The sequence below is a fragment of the Bufo gargarizans genome, chromosome 2, assembly GCF_014858855.1.
Source record: "Bufo gargarizans isolate SCDJY-AF-19 chromosome 2, ASM1485885v1, whole genome shotgun sequence".
Taxonomy (NCBI): Eukaryota; Metazoa; Chordata; class Amphibia; order Anura; family Bufonidae; genus Bufo; species Bufo gargarizans.
The window spans coordinates 390,978,295-390,995,163 of NC_058081.1; the positions used below are offsets into that span (position 1 = coordinate 390,978,295).

Here is a 16,869-nt window from a genome sequence, read left to right on the forward strand (position 1 = left end):
ATGTATCCATGGATCTGTAAAAATCATGCGGATGTCTGAATGGAGCCTTACAGGGGGGGGGGGGTGATCAGTGACAGGGGGGTGATCACCCTGATCACCCCCTGTCATTGATAACCCCCCTGTAAGGCTCCATTCAGACGTCCGCATGTGTTTTGTGGATCCGATCCATGTATCCATGGATCCGTAAAAAATCATGCGGATGTCTGAATGGATCCTTATAGGGGGGGTGATCAGTGACAGGGGGGTGATCACCCTGATCACCCCCTGTCATTGATAACCCCCCTGTAAGGCTCCATTCAGACGTCCGCATGTGTTTTGTGGATCCGATCCATGGATCCGTAAAAAATCATGCGGATGTCTGAATGGATCCTTACAGGGGGGGTGATCAGTGACAGGGGGGTGATCACCCTGATCACCCCCTGTCATTGATAAGCCCCCTGTAAGGCTCCATTCAGACGTCCGCATGTGTTTTGTGGATCCGATCCATGTATCCATGGATCCGTAAAAAATCATGCGGATGTCTGAATGGATCCTTACAGGGGGGGTGATCAGTGACAGGGGGGTGATCACCCTGATCACCCCCTGTCATTGATAACCCCCCTGTAAGGCTCCATTCAGACGTCCACATGTGTTTTGTGGATCCGATCCATGTATCCATGGATCCGTAAAAAATCATGCGGATGTCTGAATGGATCCTTACAGGGGGGGTGATCAGTGACAGGGGGGTGATCACCCTGATCACCCCCTGTCATTGATAAGCCCCCTGTAAGGCTCCATTCAGACGTCCGCATGTGTTTTGTGGATCCGATCCATGTATCCATGGATCCGTAAAAAATCATGCGGATGTCTGAATGAATCCTTACAGGGGGGGTGATCAGTGACAGGGGGGTGATCACCCTGATCACCCCCTGTCATTGATAAGCCCCCTGTAAGGCTCCATTCAGACGTCCGCATGTGTTTTGTGGATCCGATCCATGTATCCATGGATCTGTAAAAAATCATGCGGATGTCTGAATGGATCCTTACAGGGGGGGTGATCAGTGACAGGGGGGTGATCACCCTGATCACCCCCTGTCATTGATAACCCCCCTGTAAGGCTCCATTCAGACGTCCGCATGTGTTTTGTGGATCCGATCCATGTATCCATGGATCCGTAAAAATCATGCGGATGTCTGAATGGAGCCTTACAGGGGGGGTGATCAGTGACAGGAGGGTGATCACTCTGATCACCCCCTGTCATTGATAACCCCCCTGTAAGGCTCCATTCAGACGTCCGCATGTGTTTTGCGGATCCGATCCATGGATCCGTAAAAATTATACGGACGTCTGAATGGAGCCTTACAGGGGGGTTATCAATGACAGGGGGGTGATCAGGGAGTCTATATGGGTGATCACCCCCCTGTCATTGATCACCCCCCTGTCATTGATCACCCCCCTGTCATTGATCACCCCCCCCCCCCTGGTAAGGCTCCATTCAGACATTTTTTTTGGCACAAGTTAGCGGAAATTTTTTGTTTGTTTTTGTTTTTGTTTTTTCTTACAAAGTCTCATATTCTACTAACTTGTGTCAAAAAATAAAATCTCACATGGACTCGCCATACCCCTCACGGAATCCAAATGCGTAAACATTTTTAGACATTTATATTCCAGACTTCTTCTCACGCTTTAGGGCCCCTAAAAAGCCAGGGCAGTATAAATACCCCACATGTGACCCCATTTCGGAAAGAAGACACCCCAAGGTATTCCGTGAGGGGCATATTGAGTCCATGAAAGATTGAAATTTTTGTCCTAAGTTAGCGGAAAGTGAGACTTTGTGAGAAAAAAACAAAAAAAAATCAATATCCGCTAACTTATGCAAAAAAAATAATATTCTAGGAACTCGCCATGCCCCTCATTGAATACCTTGGGGTGTCTTCTTTCCAAAGTGGGGTCACATGTGGGGTATTTATACTGCCCTGGCTTTTTAGGGGCCCGAAAGTGTGAGAAGAAGTCTGGGATCCAAATGTCTAAAAATGCCCTCCTAAAAGGAATTTGGGCCCCTTTGCGCATCTAGGCTGCAAAAAAGTGTCACACATGTGGTATCGCCGTACTCAGGAGAAGTTGGGGAATGTGTTTTGGGGTGTCATTTTACATATACCCATGCTGGGTGAGAAAAATATCTTGGTCAAATGCCAACTTTGTATAAAAAAAATGGGAAAAGTTGTCTTTTGCCAAGATATTTCTCTCACCCAGCATGGGTATATGTAAAATGGCACCCCAAAACACATTGCCCAACTTCTCCTGAGTACGGCGATACCAGATGTGTGACACTTTTTTGCAGCCAAGGTGGGCAAAGGGGCACATATTCCAAAGTGCACCTTTCGGATTTCGCAGGCCATTTTTTACACATTTTGATTGCAAGGTACTTCTTACACATTTGGGCCCCTAAATTGCCAGGGCAGTATAACTACGCCACAAGTGACCCCATTTTGGAAAGAAGACACCCCAAGGTATTCCGTGAGGGGCACGGCGAGTTCCTAGAATTTTTTATTTTTTGTCACAAGTTAGCGGAAAATGATGATTTTTCTTTTTTTTTCTTTTTTCCTTACAAAGTCTCATATTCCACTAACTTGCGACAAAAAATAAAAAATTCTAGGAACTCGCCATGCCCCTCACGGAATACCTTGGGGTGTCTTCTTTCCAAAATGGGGTCACTTGTGGCGTAGTTATACTGCCCTGGCAATTTAGGGGCCCAAATGTGTGAGAAGTACCTTGCAATCAAAATGTGTAAAAAATGGCCTGCAAAATCTGAAAGGTGCACTTTGGAATATGTGCCCCTTTGCCCACCTTGGCAGCAAAAAAGTGTGACACATCTGGTATCGCCGTACTCAGGAGAAGTTGGGGAATGTGTTTTGGGGTGTCATTTTACATATACCCATGCTGGATGAGAGAAATATCTTGGCAAAAGACAACTTTTCCCATTTTTTTATACAAAGTTGGCATTTGACCAAGATATTTTTCTCACCCAGCATGGGTATATGTAAAATGACACCCCAAAACACATTCCCCAACTTCTCCTGAGTACGGCGATACCAGATGTGTCACACTTTTTTGCTGCCAAGGTGGGCAAAGGGGCACATATTCCAAAGTGCACCTTTTGGATTTCACCGGTCATTTTTTACACATTTTGATTGCAAAGTTCTTCTCACACATTTGGGCCCCTAAATTGCCAGGGCAGTATAACTACCCCACAAGTGACCCCATTTTGGAAAGAAGACACCCCAAGGTATTCTGTGAGGGGCATGGTGAGTTCCTAGAATTTTTTATTTTTTGTCGCAAGTTAGTGGAATATGAGACTTTGTAAGAAGAAAAAAAAATAAAAAATCATCATCATCTTCCGCTAACTTGTGACAAAAAATAAAAAGTTCTATGAACTCACTATGCCCATCAGCGAATACCTTAGGGTGTCTACTTTCCGAAATGGGGTCATTTGTGGGGGTTTTCTACTGTTTGGGCATTGTAGAACCTCAGGAATCATGACAGGTGCTCAGAAAGTCAGAGCTGTTTCAAAAAGCGGAAATTCACATTTTTGTACCATAGTTTGTAAATGCTATAACTTTTACCCAAACCATTTTTTTTTTGCCCAAACATTTTTTTTTTATCAAAGACATGTAGAACAATAAATTTGGCGAAAAATTTATATATGGATGTCGTTTTTTTTGCAAAATTTTACAGCTGAAAGTGAAAAATGTCATTTTTTTGCAAAAAAATCGTTACATTTTGATTAATAACAAAAAAGGTTAAAATGTCAGCAGCAATAAAATACCACCAAATGAAAGCTCTATTAGTGAGAAGAAAAGGAGGTAAAATTCATTTGGGTGGTAAGTTGCATGACCGAGCGATAAACGGTGAAAGGAGTGTAGTGCCGAAGTGTAAAAAGTGCTCTGGTCATGAAGGGGGTTTCACCTAGCGGGGCTGAAGTGGTTAACACTTGTAATTTATACATTTATATCTTTTTACACCTCCTGTAAATACCTATCGGTACAGGAGGAAGGTGTCATCAGTAGGGTTGTCACGATACCAATTTTTTTTCGATTTCGATACCATAAAAAAGTATTGCGATACTGGATACCATTTGACACCACACGAAAATAATAAAAACACCAAAAAAGCTGCGTGCATTCCGCATTTTATGGAACGTCTGGCCCATAATAGAACAGTCCTATCCTATTTTTTGGGGGAGGACAAGGTAATAAAAAATGGCAAATTATACAGTTTTATTTTTTTCTGTTACAGCGTTCACCGCATAGGAGATATTTTTTAATATTCTAATAGTTTGAACTTTTTCGGGCATGGCGATAAGTAATATGTTTTTTAATTGTTTATAAATATGTAAAATTAGGAAAGGCGGAGACCAGCAGCACCTGAGGGGTTAATTGCGGTTGTTCGGTGGATCGCATACCGTGTCATTGGTACCGGGTATGTGATACCTGATGGGAGTCGAGAAGGAATTTTTTCCCCTAAAGTGGGGTAAATTAGATTTTACCTCACAGGGGTTTCTTTGCCTTCCTCTGGATCAACTTGCAGGATAACAGGCCGAACTGGATGGACAGATGTCTTTTTTCAGCCTTAGGCCTCATGTACACGACCGTATGTATTTTGCGGAACGGAACAGCTGGCCCCTAATAGAACAGTCCCATCCTTGTCCGTAATGCGGACACTAATAGGACGTTCTATTTTTTTGATGAACAGAAATACGGACATACAGAAACGTAATGCACATGGAGTAACTTCAGTTTTTTTTGCGGACCCATTGAAATGAATAGTTCCGCATATGGTCCGCAAAAAAAACGGAACAGACACAGAAAGAAAATACGTTCGTGTGCATGCGGCCTTATAAACTATGTTACTATGTTACTACTGTGATACATTAACATGTTATATTGGATAGATGTTGCTTGAGGCTGCAGCCCCTTCATTCTCAGAATTGGCGGGGGTCCTGACAAACCCCCACTGATCAGAAAGTTTTGCCATATCCTAGCATTTTGTAATAGCTTTCTTTGTGTGAAAGCCCTGTTAATAAAAGTCAGTGACCCATATGGAAAAAAAAAACACAAAAGTTTAAACAGCCTATTTTTTGCTTAATCGATTGCAATGGGCAACTTTAATGTAAATTTTGGGTATTGTGTCTTAGATGCAAACCTTTATTTTTCATTAACTGTAACCAATTTTGAACCTCCCAAAATCTATGAATCCATGCCCTACTCTGTTCTGCAGGAGGAGAGAGACAGCAGTTAGGACTTCATAAAAAAAAGCACAGAAAAAAAATGGCTCCAGAATAATAGCTGTATCAGAAAAAGGAATTCAAAAAGACTACTGTATATTTCAGCACATGTTTTTATAATACCATATGAAACTGTCAAAAAATGAAAAACTGGCACTTTATTTCCTTTTTTTCTGTACACTATGCCATTAAGAAGACAATCATCTTCAACCTGATTCTTCAGCGGAAGAAATTACAAGTATTAAAAAGATACAGTGAAATAGTGAAGACTAGACTTGTTCTCTAGTACCTTGTACAAATTAGCAATAGTAGAACATCTCATGAACTGGCTGAGTATATCTATTGTATGTCAGGTACCTCAGATTTTCCAGAGAGGGAGAAGCTGATGTTCAGATCCAGGCTGGTTGCTGAGTTCAGAGAACCTTCCGACTCACGTCGTGATGAAAGTCCATTGCTGTCTAAGACATATAATAAAATAAATGTGGTAGGCTATGCATTCTGAGTGCTAAGATCTAAGTGAATTAATGTCAGTCAAATTAACAGCATTCCCTGGGCTACAGATAACAATGACCTATCCTCAGAATAACAACTGTTTCAGGCAGCCATGGGGCTGGGAGTTAAATCATGTATGGAGCTTGAGGCGGGCATCTCCGTACACAGTGTAGGGGCCATGTCGGGGTACTGCAGCTCAGCTCCCGTTCAAGTGAATCCGCACTCGCCATATAAAAGTCAAAATTTGATTGAGAAGATTGATAAGATACATATGCATATCATCTAGGCTTTCAAGACAGTATAGCTCTGGTAGAGTATTGCCCATTGCAGGTAGAATCACAGGTCTTGTAGTATGGGTTTTAGTTTTGCTATGAAACATTTTGGAAACTGTTGTCAGTTTCCAAGTAAGTATTGTATCGTTTCATGGATACTAGTTATATACTATCAATGTCCAAGATGGAAATACCCCTTTCATTGCTGCCCTGACTCATAAAGAAAGCATGTAAGTACTACCAACACACATCCACTCAGGGTGTTTGACATAATATTATCCTAAATATGCCATAAAAGGCTAGACAGATTGCCCTAAAAACACTTCTATACTTGATATTAATACCAAATGACATATTTTGCCCCTAACACCATTTTGTCAGGATTTCAAAATTCACAATCACCTCAAAGAGTGTTGAAATAAGATACTGGAGTAATAAAAAAAAATTTGAAGATCAACAGACTGTGGATGTGTATGACTTTACACCTTAGAAAACAGTGATTTTCTTGATACATCCAAAAACAGTGCTATTGATGCCGTGTACCAAGTAGAGATGTCCCAAACTATTCGCCGGCGAATAGTTCCCGGCGAACATAGCTTGTACCTCACAGTCAGCAGACACATTCCAGCCAATCAGCAGCAGACCCTCCCCCCTGGACAGCATCCATTTTAGATTCATTCGGAAGCTGCAGTCACAGTGAGAGGAGGAACAGTGCTGCTGCTGCTGATTTAATAGGGAAATCGATAGCTAGGCTAGTGTATTTAGTGTCCACTCCAGTCCTGAAAGACTCATCTGATCTGCTGTAAGGACAGTGTCTCCTGACAGCACCCCAAAAAGCCCTTTTTAGGGCTAGTACATCAGTCTGCTTTTTGTTTTTTTTCCCCGTGTAATATAATTGCAGTTGCCTGCCAGCATGTGTGTCAGGCTCACAGCGTACACTGTGCCCACTTTCCCAGTGCCACCACTCATATCTGGTTTCACAGTAGCTTTCATAAAAAAACTAAAACTTTTTTGACTGTAATAGAATAGCAGTCAGTTGCCTGCAAGCGTGTGTGTTTCAGGCCCTCCAAGTGCATAGTGTCACTGGTGCAACTCCTATCTGATGTCAGAGTATATTACATTAAAAAATATATATATATTTGACCGAAATAGAATAGCAGTCAGTTGCCCACTTGCCTGCAAGCGTGTGTGTTTCAGGCCCTGCAAGTGCTGAGTGTCACCAGTGCAACTCCTATCTGGTGTCAGAGTATATTACATTAAAAAAAAATTACAATTTTGACTGTAAAGGAATAGTAGTCAGTTGCCTGCAAGCATGTGTGTTTCAAGCCCTGCAAGTGCAGAGTGTCATCAGTTCAACTCCTATCTGGTGTCAGAGTATATTACATTAAAAAAACAAAAAAACTATTTTGACTGTAATAGAATAGCAGTTGCAGTTGCCTGCAAGCGTATGTGTCAGGCCTACAGCGTCTACTCTGCCAACTTCTGCCAGTGCACAGTGCCACTATTATCTGGTGTCACAGTAGCTTGCACGCATAGTACAACTAAACAAATCTAAAAAAAATGACAGGCAGAGACAGGCCACCCCGCAGGGGCTGTCCTGATCGTGGTGCTGTGATTTCCTTTGGCCCTAGAATAATGCCCAGTGTTCAGAGGCCAAGTACCCTGAATTCGAAATGTTCTGAGGACATAGTTGACTGGCTAACACAGGACACCCAATCTTCTACAGCTTCCGCTCAGAACCTTGACGCACCATCCTCCTCCAGCTCAGCTTCGGGCACCTCTCAAGTTACCACTCGCCCGCCTGCCGCCACCACCAACACTAGCACCACAGCTGCTTCACTTGATCTGTCAGAGGAGTTATTTACACATTAGTTGGAAGAAATGAGTGATGCGCAACCATTATTGCCAGAGGATGTAGATAACAGGGATATGTCTCAGTCAGGCAGCATTACACACATGGACGTACGGTGTGATGATGATGTTGTACCCGCTGCTGCTTCCTTTGCTGAGTTGTCAGATACAAGTAAAGCGGTTGATGATGACGATGTGTCCATGGATGTCACGTGGGTGCCCGCTCAAAGAGAAGATGAACAGGGGGAAAGTTCAGATGGGGAGACAGAGAGGAGGAGGAGACGAGTTGGAAGCAGTTGCCACCACCAGAATGCAGTCATTGCAAAGCTCAGCAGTGTGGCATTTTTTTGGTGTGTCTGCCTCTAATAACAGCGATGCCATTTGCAACCTGTGCCAAAAGAAACGGAGTCGTGGGAAATCCAAAACCCACCTAGGTACAATTGCTTTGCGAAGGCACATGGTCGCACATCACAAACGCCTATGGGATCAACACATGATGACAAGTAGAATCAGCACACAAGCTCAAAGCCACCATCCTCCTCCTGGCCCAGCATCTTCAGCCAACGTCAACCACAGCTGTCCTCCTTGCCCCCTCTCAACCATCCGCCACTCCGTCTCTCGCCTTGAGCAGTTCCTGCTCATCTGCCCACAGTCAAGTGTCTGTCAAGGACATGTTTGAGCGTAAGAAGCCAATGTCACAGATTCACCCCCTTGCCCGGCGTCTGACAGCTGGCTTGTCGGAACTCTTAGCCCGCCAGCTTTTACCATACAAGCTGGTGGAGTCTGAGGCCTTCAAAAAATTTGTAGCTATTGGGACACTGCAGTGGAAGGTACCCGGCTGAAATTTCTTTTCACAAAAGGCAATCCACAACCTGTACTCTATTGTGCAAAAGGAAGTCATGGCATGTCTGGCACACAGTGTTGGGCCAAGGGTCTATCTGACCACTGATACCTGGTCTGCAAAGCACGGTAAGGGCAGGTATATCGCCTACACTGCGCATTCGGTAAACCTGCTGACGGCTGCCAAGCATGGAATGCATGGCTCTGCAAAGGAGTTGGTGACACCGCCACGACTTGCAGGCAGGCCTGCTGCCACCTCCACTACTCCTCCTAGTCCATCCTCTTCGCTAACCTCCTCGGCTGAGTCCTCTTCTGCTGCTGCGTCTTGCTCCACATCAACTGCAGCCCCCCCCCTGTGACGAAACCAACCTCGCCACGGTGTTTTGGAGGGGGCTGGTTGCTAGCCTATTGCCTCAGGATTATGGCCCATAGTAACTTTTAAACCCCTGAACCTATTCCAGGGAATTTTGGATAGGTTTGTCCCCAAGTTATACTGTTTAAATTGATGTAAGTTATATGTATGGACAATGTAACCTCACAAAGTTGTAACAACTTATAATAAGTGTAACTTGTCAGCTTGGGAAGAATATGCTGGGTGTGGTTCTATTGTCCCATTGTGTGTTTAAATGGTGTATCTGTCCTGTTGTCTCCACATGTGTATTGGTGATCTCCCCTTTGTCCTGAGAGATAATTGGATTGTCTTCGGTCGTCTCCCAGGTAGAGAGGAGGAAACCATGATGCATTGTGGGGATATGTTGTATCTGTCCTGTGTCGCAGTCTCCCTTCTGGTCCTCTAGGGGGCGGGAACGATTGGTTGCTGTATTTACATTGTGTGTGTTGTGAATTACTGATTGGTTGGATTTCAAAACCCTGTGGGCAGTACTATGTTTGGTTTTTATCAATAAAAGAGGCTGTACTTGAAGTACAGTCAGATCACTGCTAACCCTCAAGACAGAGCCTTGTCTCGTTATTGGGGGGATTCCCTGTATGCTGTTAGAGACTGATTGCCAGGAGTGTAAGCTGACTGGATCCTTTTCCTGTTCGTCTGCTGACAGCTATTTGTGAGGTTCCAGTTTGGAGTGCTATTTTGTATCCAGTTCGGGAGGTTGGTGTTCTGCAGTAGCTGTGCCCGTCTCTCAGAAAGGGGCATATCGCCTAAACGGATTTTAACCCCTTGTCTGCTGAAACGGTGCCGTTACATTGGTGGCAAGCAGTGGGATGGCGTCCTAGTGTGAGGAGAAACAGCTCGGAGACACCGTTCGTGGAGTATATTGAGGGCAACGCTAGTATCCGTACAGCGCCCCTGGCTACAGCAGGATGGAATCGGCTAGTCTTCGAACAGCGTTCCACTACGAGGAGGATGATGACCCGGACTGGAGGGATGCAGTCCGGAAAGGCGTCTGGCACGAGGCCCTGGAAGATGTACAGCGTCGGCGGGGCGAGTGTCTCCCCAGTGAGGAGCAGCAGTTGCGGATGCGAGTAGCCCTGCGAATGCCCCTTCTGGGAGAGGAGCCCCTGAATGAGTGGGTGACAGAACTGGAGAGCCTGGTATGGAAGGAGCTTTGGCTAGATGACGCCTACCAGGCACTCTGGTGGTATGTGATTCGGCACTCTCCCTGGATGGCTGAGCACGACAGACCAGAGGGTGAGGATTATGATGGCCCTGGCCTGTTGTTTGAGGCCTTCGCAGAACCGGAGTTCGGAGATGCTTGAGGGTCCCGGTTCTGGGATATCTATGACTACAGAGAGGCTATGCATGATTGGGCTACAGCGAGAGAGGTGAGACAAGACCTGGCATCTCTAGTCACAAAGGAGTGGGAGCTGGAGCAGGACTACCAATACTTCTTCAGCTCAATTCGGTCCCAATATACACTGCCAGAGAGCTGGGTGGCGGTCCCAGACCTACAACCCTACAGCTGGGAAGACCCGACTGAAGTATCCCCTGCTTCAGTACCAGCTACAGAGGTAGGGGTCCTCATAGACTGGTCCTGTGAGGAACCACAACAGGCAGGTGGAGAAGGGACCGAGGGCTCTCCACCGGGATGCTGGGATGCTGGCCCAGACCCTCAGCGGCAGCCGGAGTTGCCAGGTGTGGACGCAGGTGATCCTGACTCGCAAATGTTGAGGGACCTCACAGACTGGTCCTGGGAGGACCCACAGATGGCAGGTGGAGATGGGACCGAGGTCTCTCTACTGGCCCTACAGGGATGCTGGGCCGCCTGCCCAGATCTCCAGCGGCAGTGCATATCACAGGGAGAGGAGACAACCGGTCTCTCTCCCCAGCGGCAACCTGAGTTCCAGGGGGAGGAGATGCGGGGTCCCTCTGCCTTACAGCAACCAGAGTCCTGGGGAGGAGAGGCAACCGGCCTCACCATCCACCAGCAGCCGGAGATACCGGGAAAAGGGGAACACAAGCCCCTCTGCATGGGCGCAGATGAGACCGCGGGCTCGGTGCCAGTCCTACAGGGATGCTGGACAGTCGGTCCAGATCCCCATCCATCTCCGCAGGGATACCAGGAGGAGGAGGTAAGCGAGCCCTCCCCTTCCCAGCTACTTCCCAACAGAGTTCTGGGGGCAGGGGATGAGCCTGCGCTACCCACCGATTTCTTCCCAGCGGAAGAGCTGGCATCAGGGCAGAGCGCAGTCGGCCTCTGCCCTCCTCTATCCTCTTCTCCAGAGCCGGACATCCCACAGGCTACCCCAGCGGAAGTGCTGGCATCTGGGCAGAGCGCAGTCGGCCTCTGCCCTCCGCTATCCTCTACTCCAGAGCCGGACTTCCCACAGGCTACCCCAGCAGAAGAGCTGGCCTCTGGGCAGAGCGCAGTCGGCCTCTGCCCCCCCCTATCCTCTTCTTCAGAGCCGGACTCCCCACAAGCAACCCCAGCGGAAGAGCTGGCATCTGGGCAGAGCGCAGTCGGCCTCTGCCCACCAAGTACCTACAGCTCCAAGCTGGAGAACCACAAGGCAGCAAGGAGTCGCAGATGCCCACTCAGCAGCTTGGGACATACGGAACAGAGCCAGGCCCCAAAATTCAACAGGTCCAGTATGGGGTTGTGGTTGGACTGCCAGACTAACTCAGGTACTGACCGTGAGATCAGGTATCTGGTTAGTCTTCCCTGGAAGGGGGAGATGTGTGACGAAACCAACCTCGCCACGGTGTTTTGGAGGGGGCTGGTTGCTAGCCTCTTGCCTCAGGATTATGGCCCATAGTAACTTTTAAACCCCTGAACCTATTCCAGGGAATTTTGGATAGGTTTGTCCCCAAGTTATACTGTTTAAATTGATGTAAGTTATATGTATGGACAATGTAACCTCACAAAGTTGTAACAACTTATAATAAGTGTAACTTGTCAGCTTGGGAGGAATATGCTGGGTGTGGTTCTATTGTCCCATTGTGTGTTTAAATGGTGTATCTGTCCTGTTGTCTCCACATGTGTATTGGTGATCTCCCCTTTGTCCTGAGAGATAATTGGATTGTCTTCGGTCGTCTCCCAGGTAGAGAGGAGGAAACCATGATGCATTGTGGGGATATGTTGTATCTGTCCTGTGTCGCAGTCTCCCTTCTGGTCCTCTAGGGGGCGGGAACGATTGGTTGCTGTATTTACATTGTGTGTGTTGTGAATTACTGATTGGTTGGATTTCAAAACCCTGTGGGCAGTACTATGTTTGGTTTTTATCAATAAAAGAGGCTGTACTTGAAGTACAGTCAGATCACTGCTGACCCTCAAGACAGAGCCTTGTCTCGTTATTGGGGGGATTCCCTGTATGCTGTTAGAGACTGATTGCCAGGAGTGTAAGCTGACTGGATCCTTTTCCTGTTCGTCTGCTGACAGCTATTTGTGAGGTTCCAGTTTGGAGTGCTATTTTGTATCCAGTTCGGGAGGTTGGTGTTCTGCAGTAGCTGTGCCCGTCTCTCAGAAAGGGGCATATCGCCTAAACGGATTTTAACCCCTTGTCTGCTGAAACGGTGCCGTTACACCCCCCAGCTCCCCAGGGGCTATTCCACATCCCGGATACGACAGTGTCACGCTGTCTTGGGGTTGACTTGCCTTAAAGCAGAGAGTCACACCGGACCAGCACCCCTGTCCGCACTGAACGCACAGGTGGATCAGTGGCTGACTCCGCACCAACTGGAGATCGGCAAAGTGGTGTGTGACAACGGAAACAATTTGTTGGCGGCATTGAATTTGGGCAAGTTGGCACATGTGTGTAATCTGATTGTACAACGCTTTGTGCATAAGTACCCAGGCTTACAGGACGTCCTCAAGCAGGCCAGGAAGGTGTGTGGCCATTTCAGGCGTTCCTACACGGCCATGGTGCACTTTTCTGATATCCAGCGGCGAAACAACACTCCTAACGTTCGACCGCCTGCTCCAACAAGAAAAATCCGTCAACAAGTATTTGTATGACCAGGGTGCTAGGACAGCCTCTGCGGAGCTGGGAATTTTTTTGCCACGTTACTGGACGCTCATGCGCAATGCCTGTAGGCTCATTTTGTGAAGGTGACAAACCTAGTCAGTCGCACTGAAGGCACCATCAGCGACATCATTCCATTTGTTTTTTTCCTGGAGCGTGCCCTGCGAAGAGTGCTGGATCAGGCCGTAGATGAGCGTGAAGAGGAAGAGTTGTGGTTACCATCACCACCAGAAACAGCCTTATCAGCATCGTTTGCTGGACCTGCAGCAACGTTGGAAGAGGAGTCTGAGGAAGAGGAGTCAGAGGAGGAATGTGGCTTTGAGGAGGAGGAGGAAGAAGACCAACCACAGCAGGCATCCCAGGGTGCTCGTTGTCACCTATCTGGTACCCGTGGTGTTGTACATGGCTGGGGGGAAGAACATACCTTCAGTGAGATCAGTGAGGACAAGGAACGGGACATGAGTAGCTCGGCATCCAACCTTGTGCAAATGGGGTCTTTCATGCTGTTGTGCCTGTTGAGGGACCCTCGTATAAAAAGGCTGAAGGAGAACGACCGGTACTGGGTGGCCACGCTACTAGACCCCCGGTATAAGCAGAAAGTGCCTGAAATGTTACCAAATTACCGGATGTCGGAAAGGATGCAGCAGTTCCAAAATAAATTAAAACGTATGCTTTACACAGCGCATAAGGGTGATGTCACAGCACAATGGGAATCTAACAGGGGAAGAGGTGAAAGTAATCCTCCTCCTACCTTTTTAAGTCCTAAGCATCGCCACAGCCCTTCGGGGTCCGCCTCAGAGAACGACTCGACCAACAGGTAGCAGACTACCTCGCCTTAACTGCAGATATCAACACTCTGAGGAGCGATGAACCCCTTGACTACTGGGTGTGAATGCTTGACCTGTGGCCTGAGCTATCACAATTCGCGATAGAACTTCTGGCCTGCCCCGCTTCAAGTGTCCTGTCAGAAAGGACCTTCAGTGCAGCAGGAGGTATTGTCACTGAGAAGAGAAGTCATCTAGGTCAAACAAGTCTAGATTACCTCACCTTTATTAAAATGAATGAGGCATGGATCCCGAAGGGACTGACAGTGGGTGATACATTTGACTAAAAAAGGCCTGATGAGATGAGCTGCCTTGAGCTAAAAATGGTCCCCACGCTGCTGTATTTTATCTCTGCATGCCGGATGACTTGCGTGACTTATCTGCCTCGAACTAGGGTTCAAGCCGCAATGTTTTAGTGCACTTTCTGCCTGGAAAACATCTGCTGCAACAATACCTAATTTTTCAGGCATGTATACATGCCTAATTTTTCTGGCCTCTGGTGCTGCACTGCTGCTGGATAATTTTGCATAGAAAAAACATTCATTTTCTTTGTGATCATCTAAGGTGATCATTAAAGCCTACTTAGGCCAACAATGGGCCCACACTGCAGAATCATTGTTTTCTGGGTCACTTAATTGTCACTGAATTACCTCAGCACGACCATAGGCTTTTAAAAAACCCCATCGCCTGCAATCTCCCAAACGTGCGCACAAGCACTCACTCACTACACCAAGATTGACACATAGAGGAATAAAATTTATGTCATGAGTGTGTCAACTATTGACAACTCTTTGCGGTTGTCGAAAATCTATTCCATACACGTCCCATGATAGGGGATGTAACAGGGATTAAACTGATAGGAATAGTACTACTTAAAACACCACTCATATCTGGTGGCACAGTACATTGCACGGCACACGCGCAGTGCCCCAAATTGAAAGTAGCAGGATCAACCAGGCATCTTTTTCTATCTCCTGGTTCCTAAATTCTATTCCATACACGTCCCCTGATAGGGGACGTAACAGGGATTAAACTGATAGGAATAGTACTACTTAAACACACCACTCATATCTGGTGGCACAGTACATTGCAAGCCGTATGCGCAGTGCCCCAAATTGGAAGCAAGAGGACCGACCAACCATCTTTTTCCATCACCCAGTTCCTAAAATCTATTCCATACACCGGCCCCTGATAGGGGAAGAAACTGAGATTAGACTGTTAAGAACATATTTTTTTTACAAAAAAAAAAAAGAGGACAGCCTCTGCGGAGCTAGGTATTTTTTGGCCGCGTTACTGAACGCTCATGCACAATGGCTATAGGCTCATGCGTCCTTTTGCGGAGGTGACAAACCTGGTCAGTTAAAACCAAGGCAACATCATCGACCTCATCCCATATGCGTTTTTTCTGGAGCATGCCCTGCCAAGAGTGCTGGATCAGGCCGTAGATGAGCATGAAGAGGAAGAGTTGTGGTCACCATCACCACCCTTGTCATCGTCGATTGCTGGACCTGCGGCAACGCAGAGAGAGGAGTCTGAAGAAGAGGAGTCAGAGGAGGAAGGTGGCTTTGAGGAGGTGGAAGACCAACCACAGCAGGCGTCCCAGGGGCCTTGTTGTCACCTTTCGGGGACCCTTGGTGTTGTACGTGGCTGGGTGGAGGAAGAGACCTTCAATTACGTCAGTAAGAACAAGGAACGGGACATGGCTAGCTTGGTATCCAACCTTGTGCAAATGGGGAGTTTGCCGTTGTGCAAATGAACTGTTTGCGGTGCGTTAAACGGGGAGTTTGGTCTGTCAGAGTTTGGTCTGTCACTGTGAAGCGGGCGTAACCCTTACACTACCTGATCGATACAACATCATACCTGATGTTTTAAAGCACGTTATTCCAAACAATTTAGGAATGTTAGGTGATTTATGCCCTTTATGGATTAAAACCCGACTCTGCGTCAACTATGTAATTTTCCATGGGAGTTTTGCCATGTATCCCCCTTCGGCATGTCACAGTCCAGGTGTTAGTCCCCTTGAAACAACTTTTCCATCACTATTGTGGCCAGAAAGAGTCCCTGTGGGTTTTAAAATTCGCCTGCCTATTGAAGTCTATGGCGGTTCGCCCGTTCGCGAACATTTGCGAAAGTTCGCGTTTGCCGTTCGCAAACGGAAAATTTTATGTTCGTGACATCTCTAGTACCAAGTTTTTCAGCTCATCCTTATTCAAAGAAACAAGGCTGAACTTCAATTCTAGACACAACCATTGAACAGACACGGCACTGTTTCTGGAAAAAACACACCTTCTTCCTCCTCCTGGGTAACCACTTTAATTATGTTAGTAGCAAATATCTACCAGAAAAGTTTACTTGTTTGAAAGAAGTAGGTAAATTGGTTTAACAAGTAACTGAAGAACAGTCAGAAGGCAAACCTCTTTTTAAACAGTTTTGGCACAATAGCTCCAGGCTATTATTGCTGTTTTACCCTTAACAAGAACCTGTAACATCTCCTGACATGGCTCTTTTATTACCTACTTGTATTCCTCATATGATAACAATTCTGGGGCATTTTTTCATATAAATGTATGTGCAGTGACCCAGCGGATCATTGCTAAAAGTTGTTTACCAAGAGCTGATGTTAAAATAACTAATTTCTTTATGCACTGTGTATCCAAAATGGTTGTGTATGGGCAACAAAAAGTTAACACTGGCAGTGTTAGCCTAGTTTACAGGGTGACTGGCTAGTCCCACTTCCTGGTCAGCAGGGAGTCTTAGTTGTGCAGAGCTAGAGGCGAGACCTACATGTGTGAACTCCTGCCAAGTATGCCGAAAAAGAAGCCTCATCCAGGAAACATTGTTCCTGAGACTGAAAAGCTACGAGAGAACACCTTAAGTGAGAGACTACCCCTGAGGGAAATGAAACAGAGTA

The 16,869-nt window shown here is 46.5% G+C and overlaps 1 protein-coding gene across 3 annotated transcripts in view; it reads right to left on the reverse strand.

Moving 5' to 3' along the window:
- Window positions 1–16,869, reverse strand: part of RGS14 (regulator of G protein signaling 14) — a 200,798-nt gene that overhangs the window by 112,113 nt on the left and 71,816 nt on the right. For all 3 annotated transcript variants that reach the window (XM_044280805.1, XM_044280804.1, XM_044280803.1), the window contains one exon: window positions 5,621–5,721. In XM_044280805.1, the coding sequence (XP_044136740.1) occupies window positions 5,621–5,721 (101 nt within the window). The remainder of the gene's footprint in view (window positions 1–5,620; window positions 5,722–16,869) is intronic.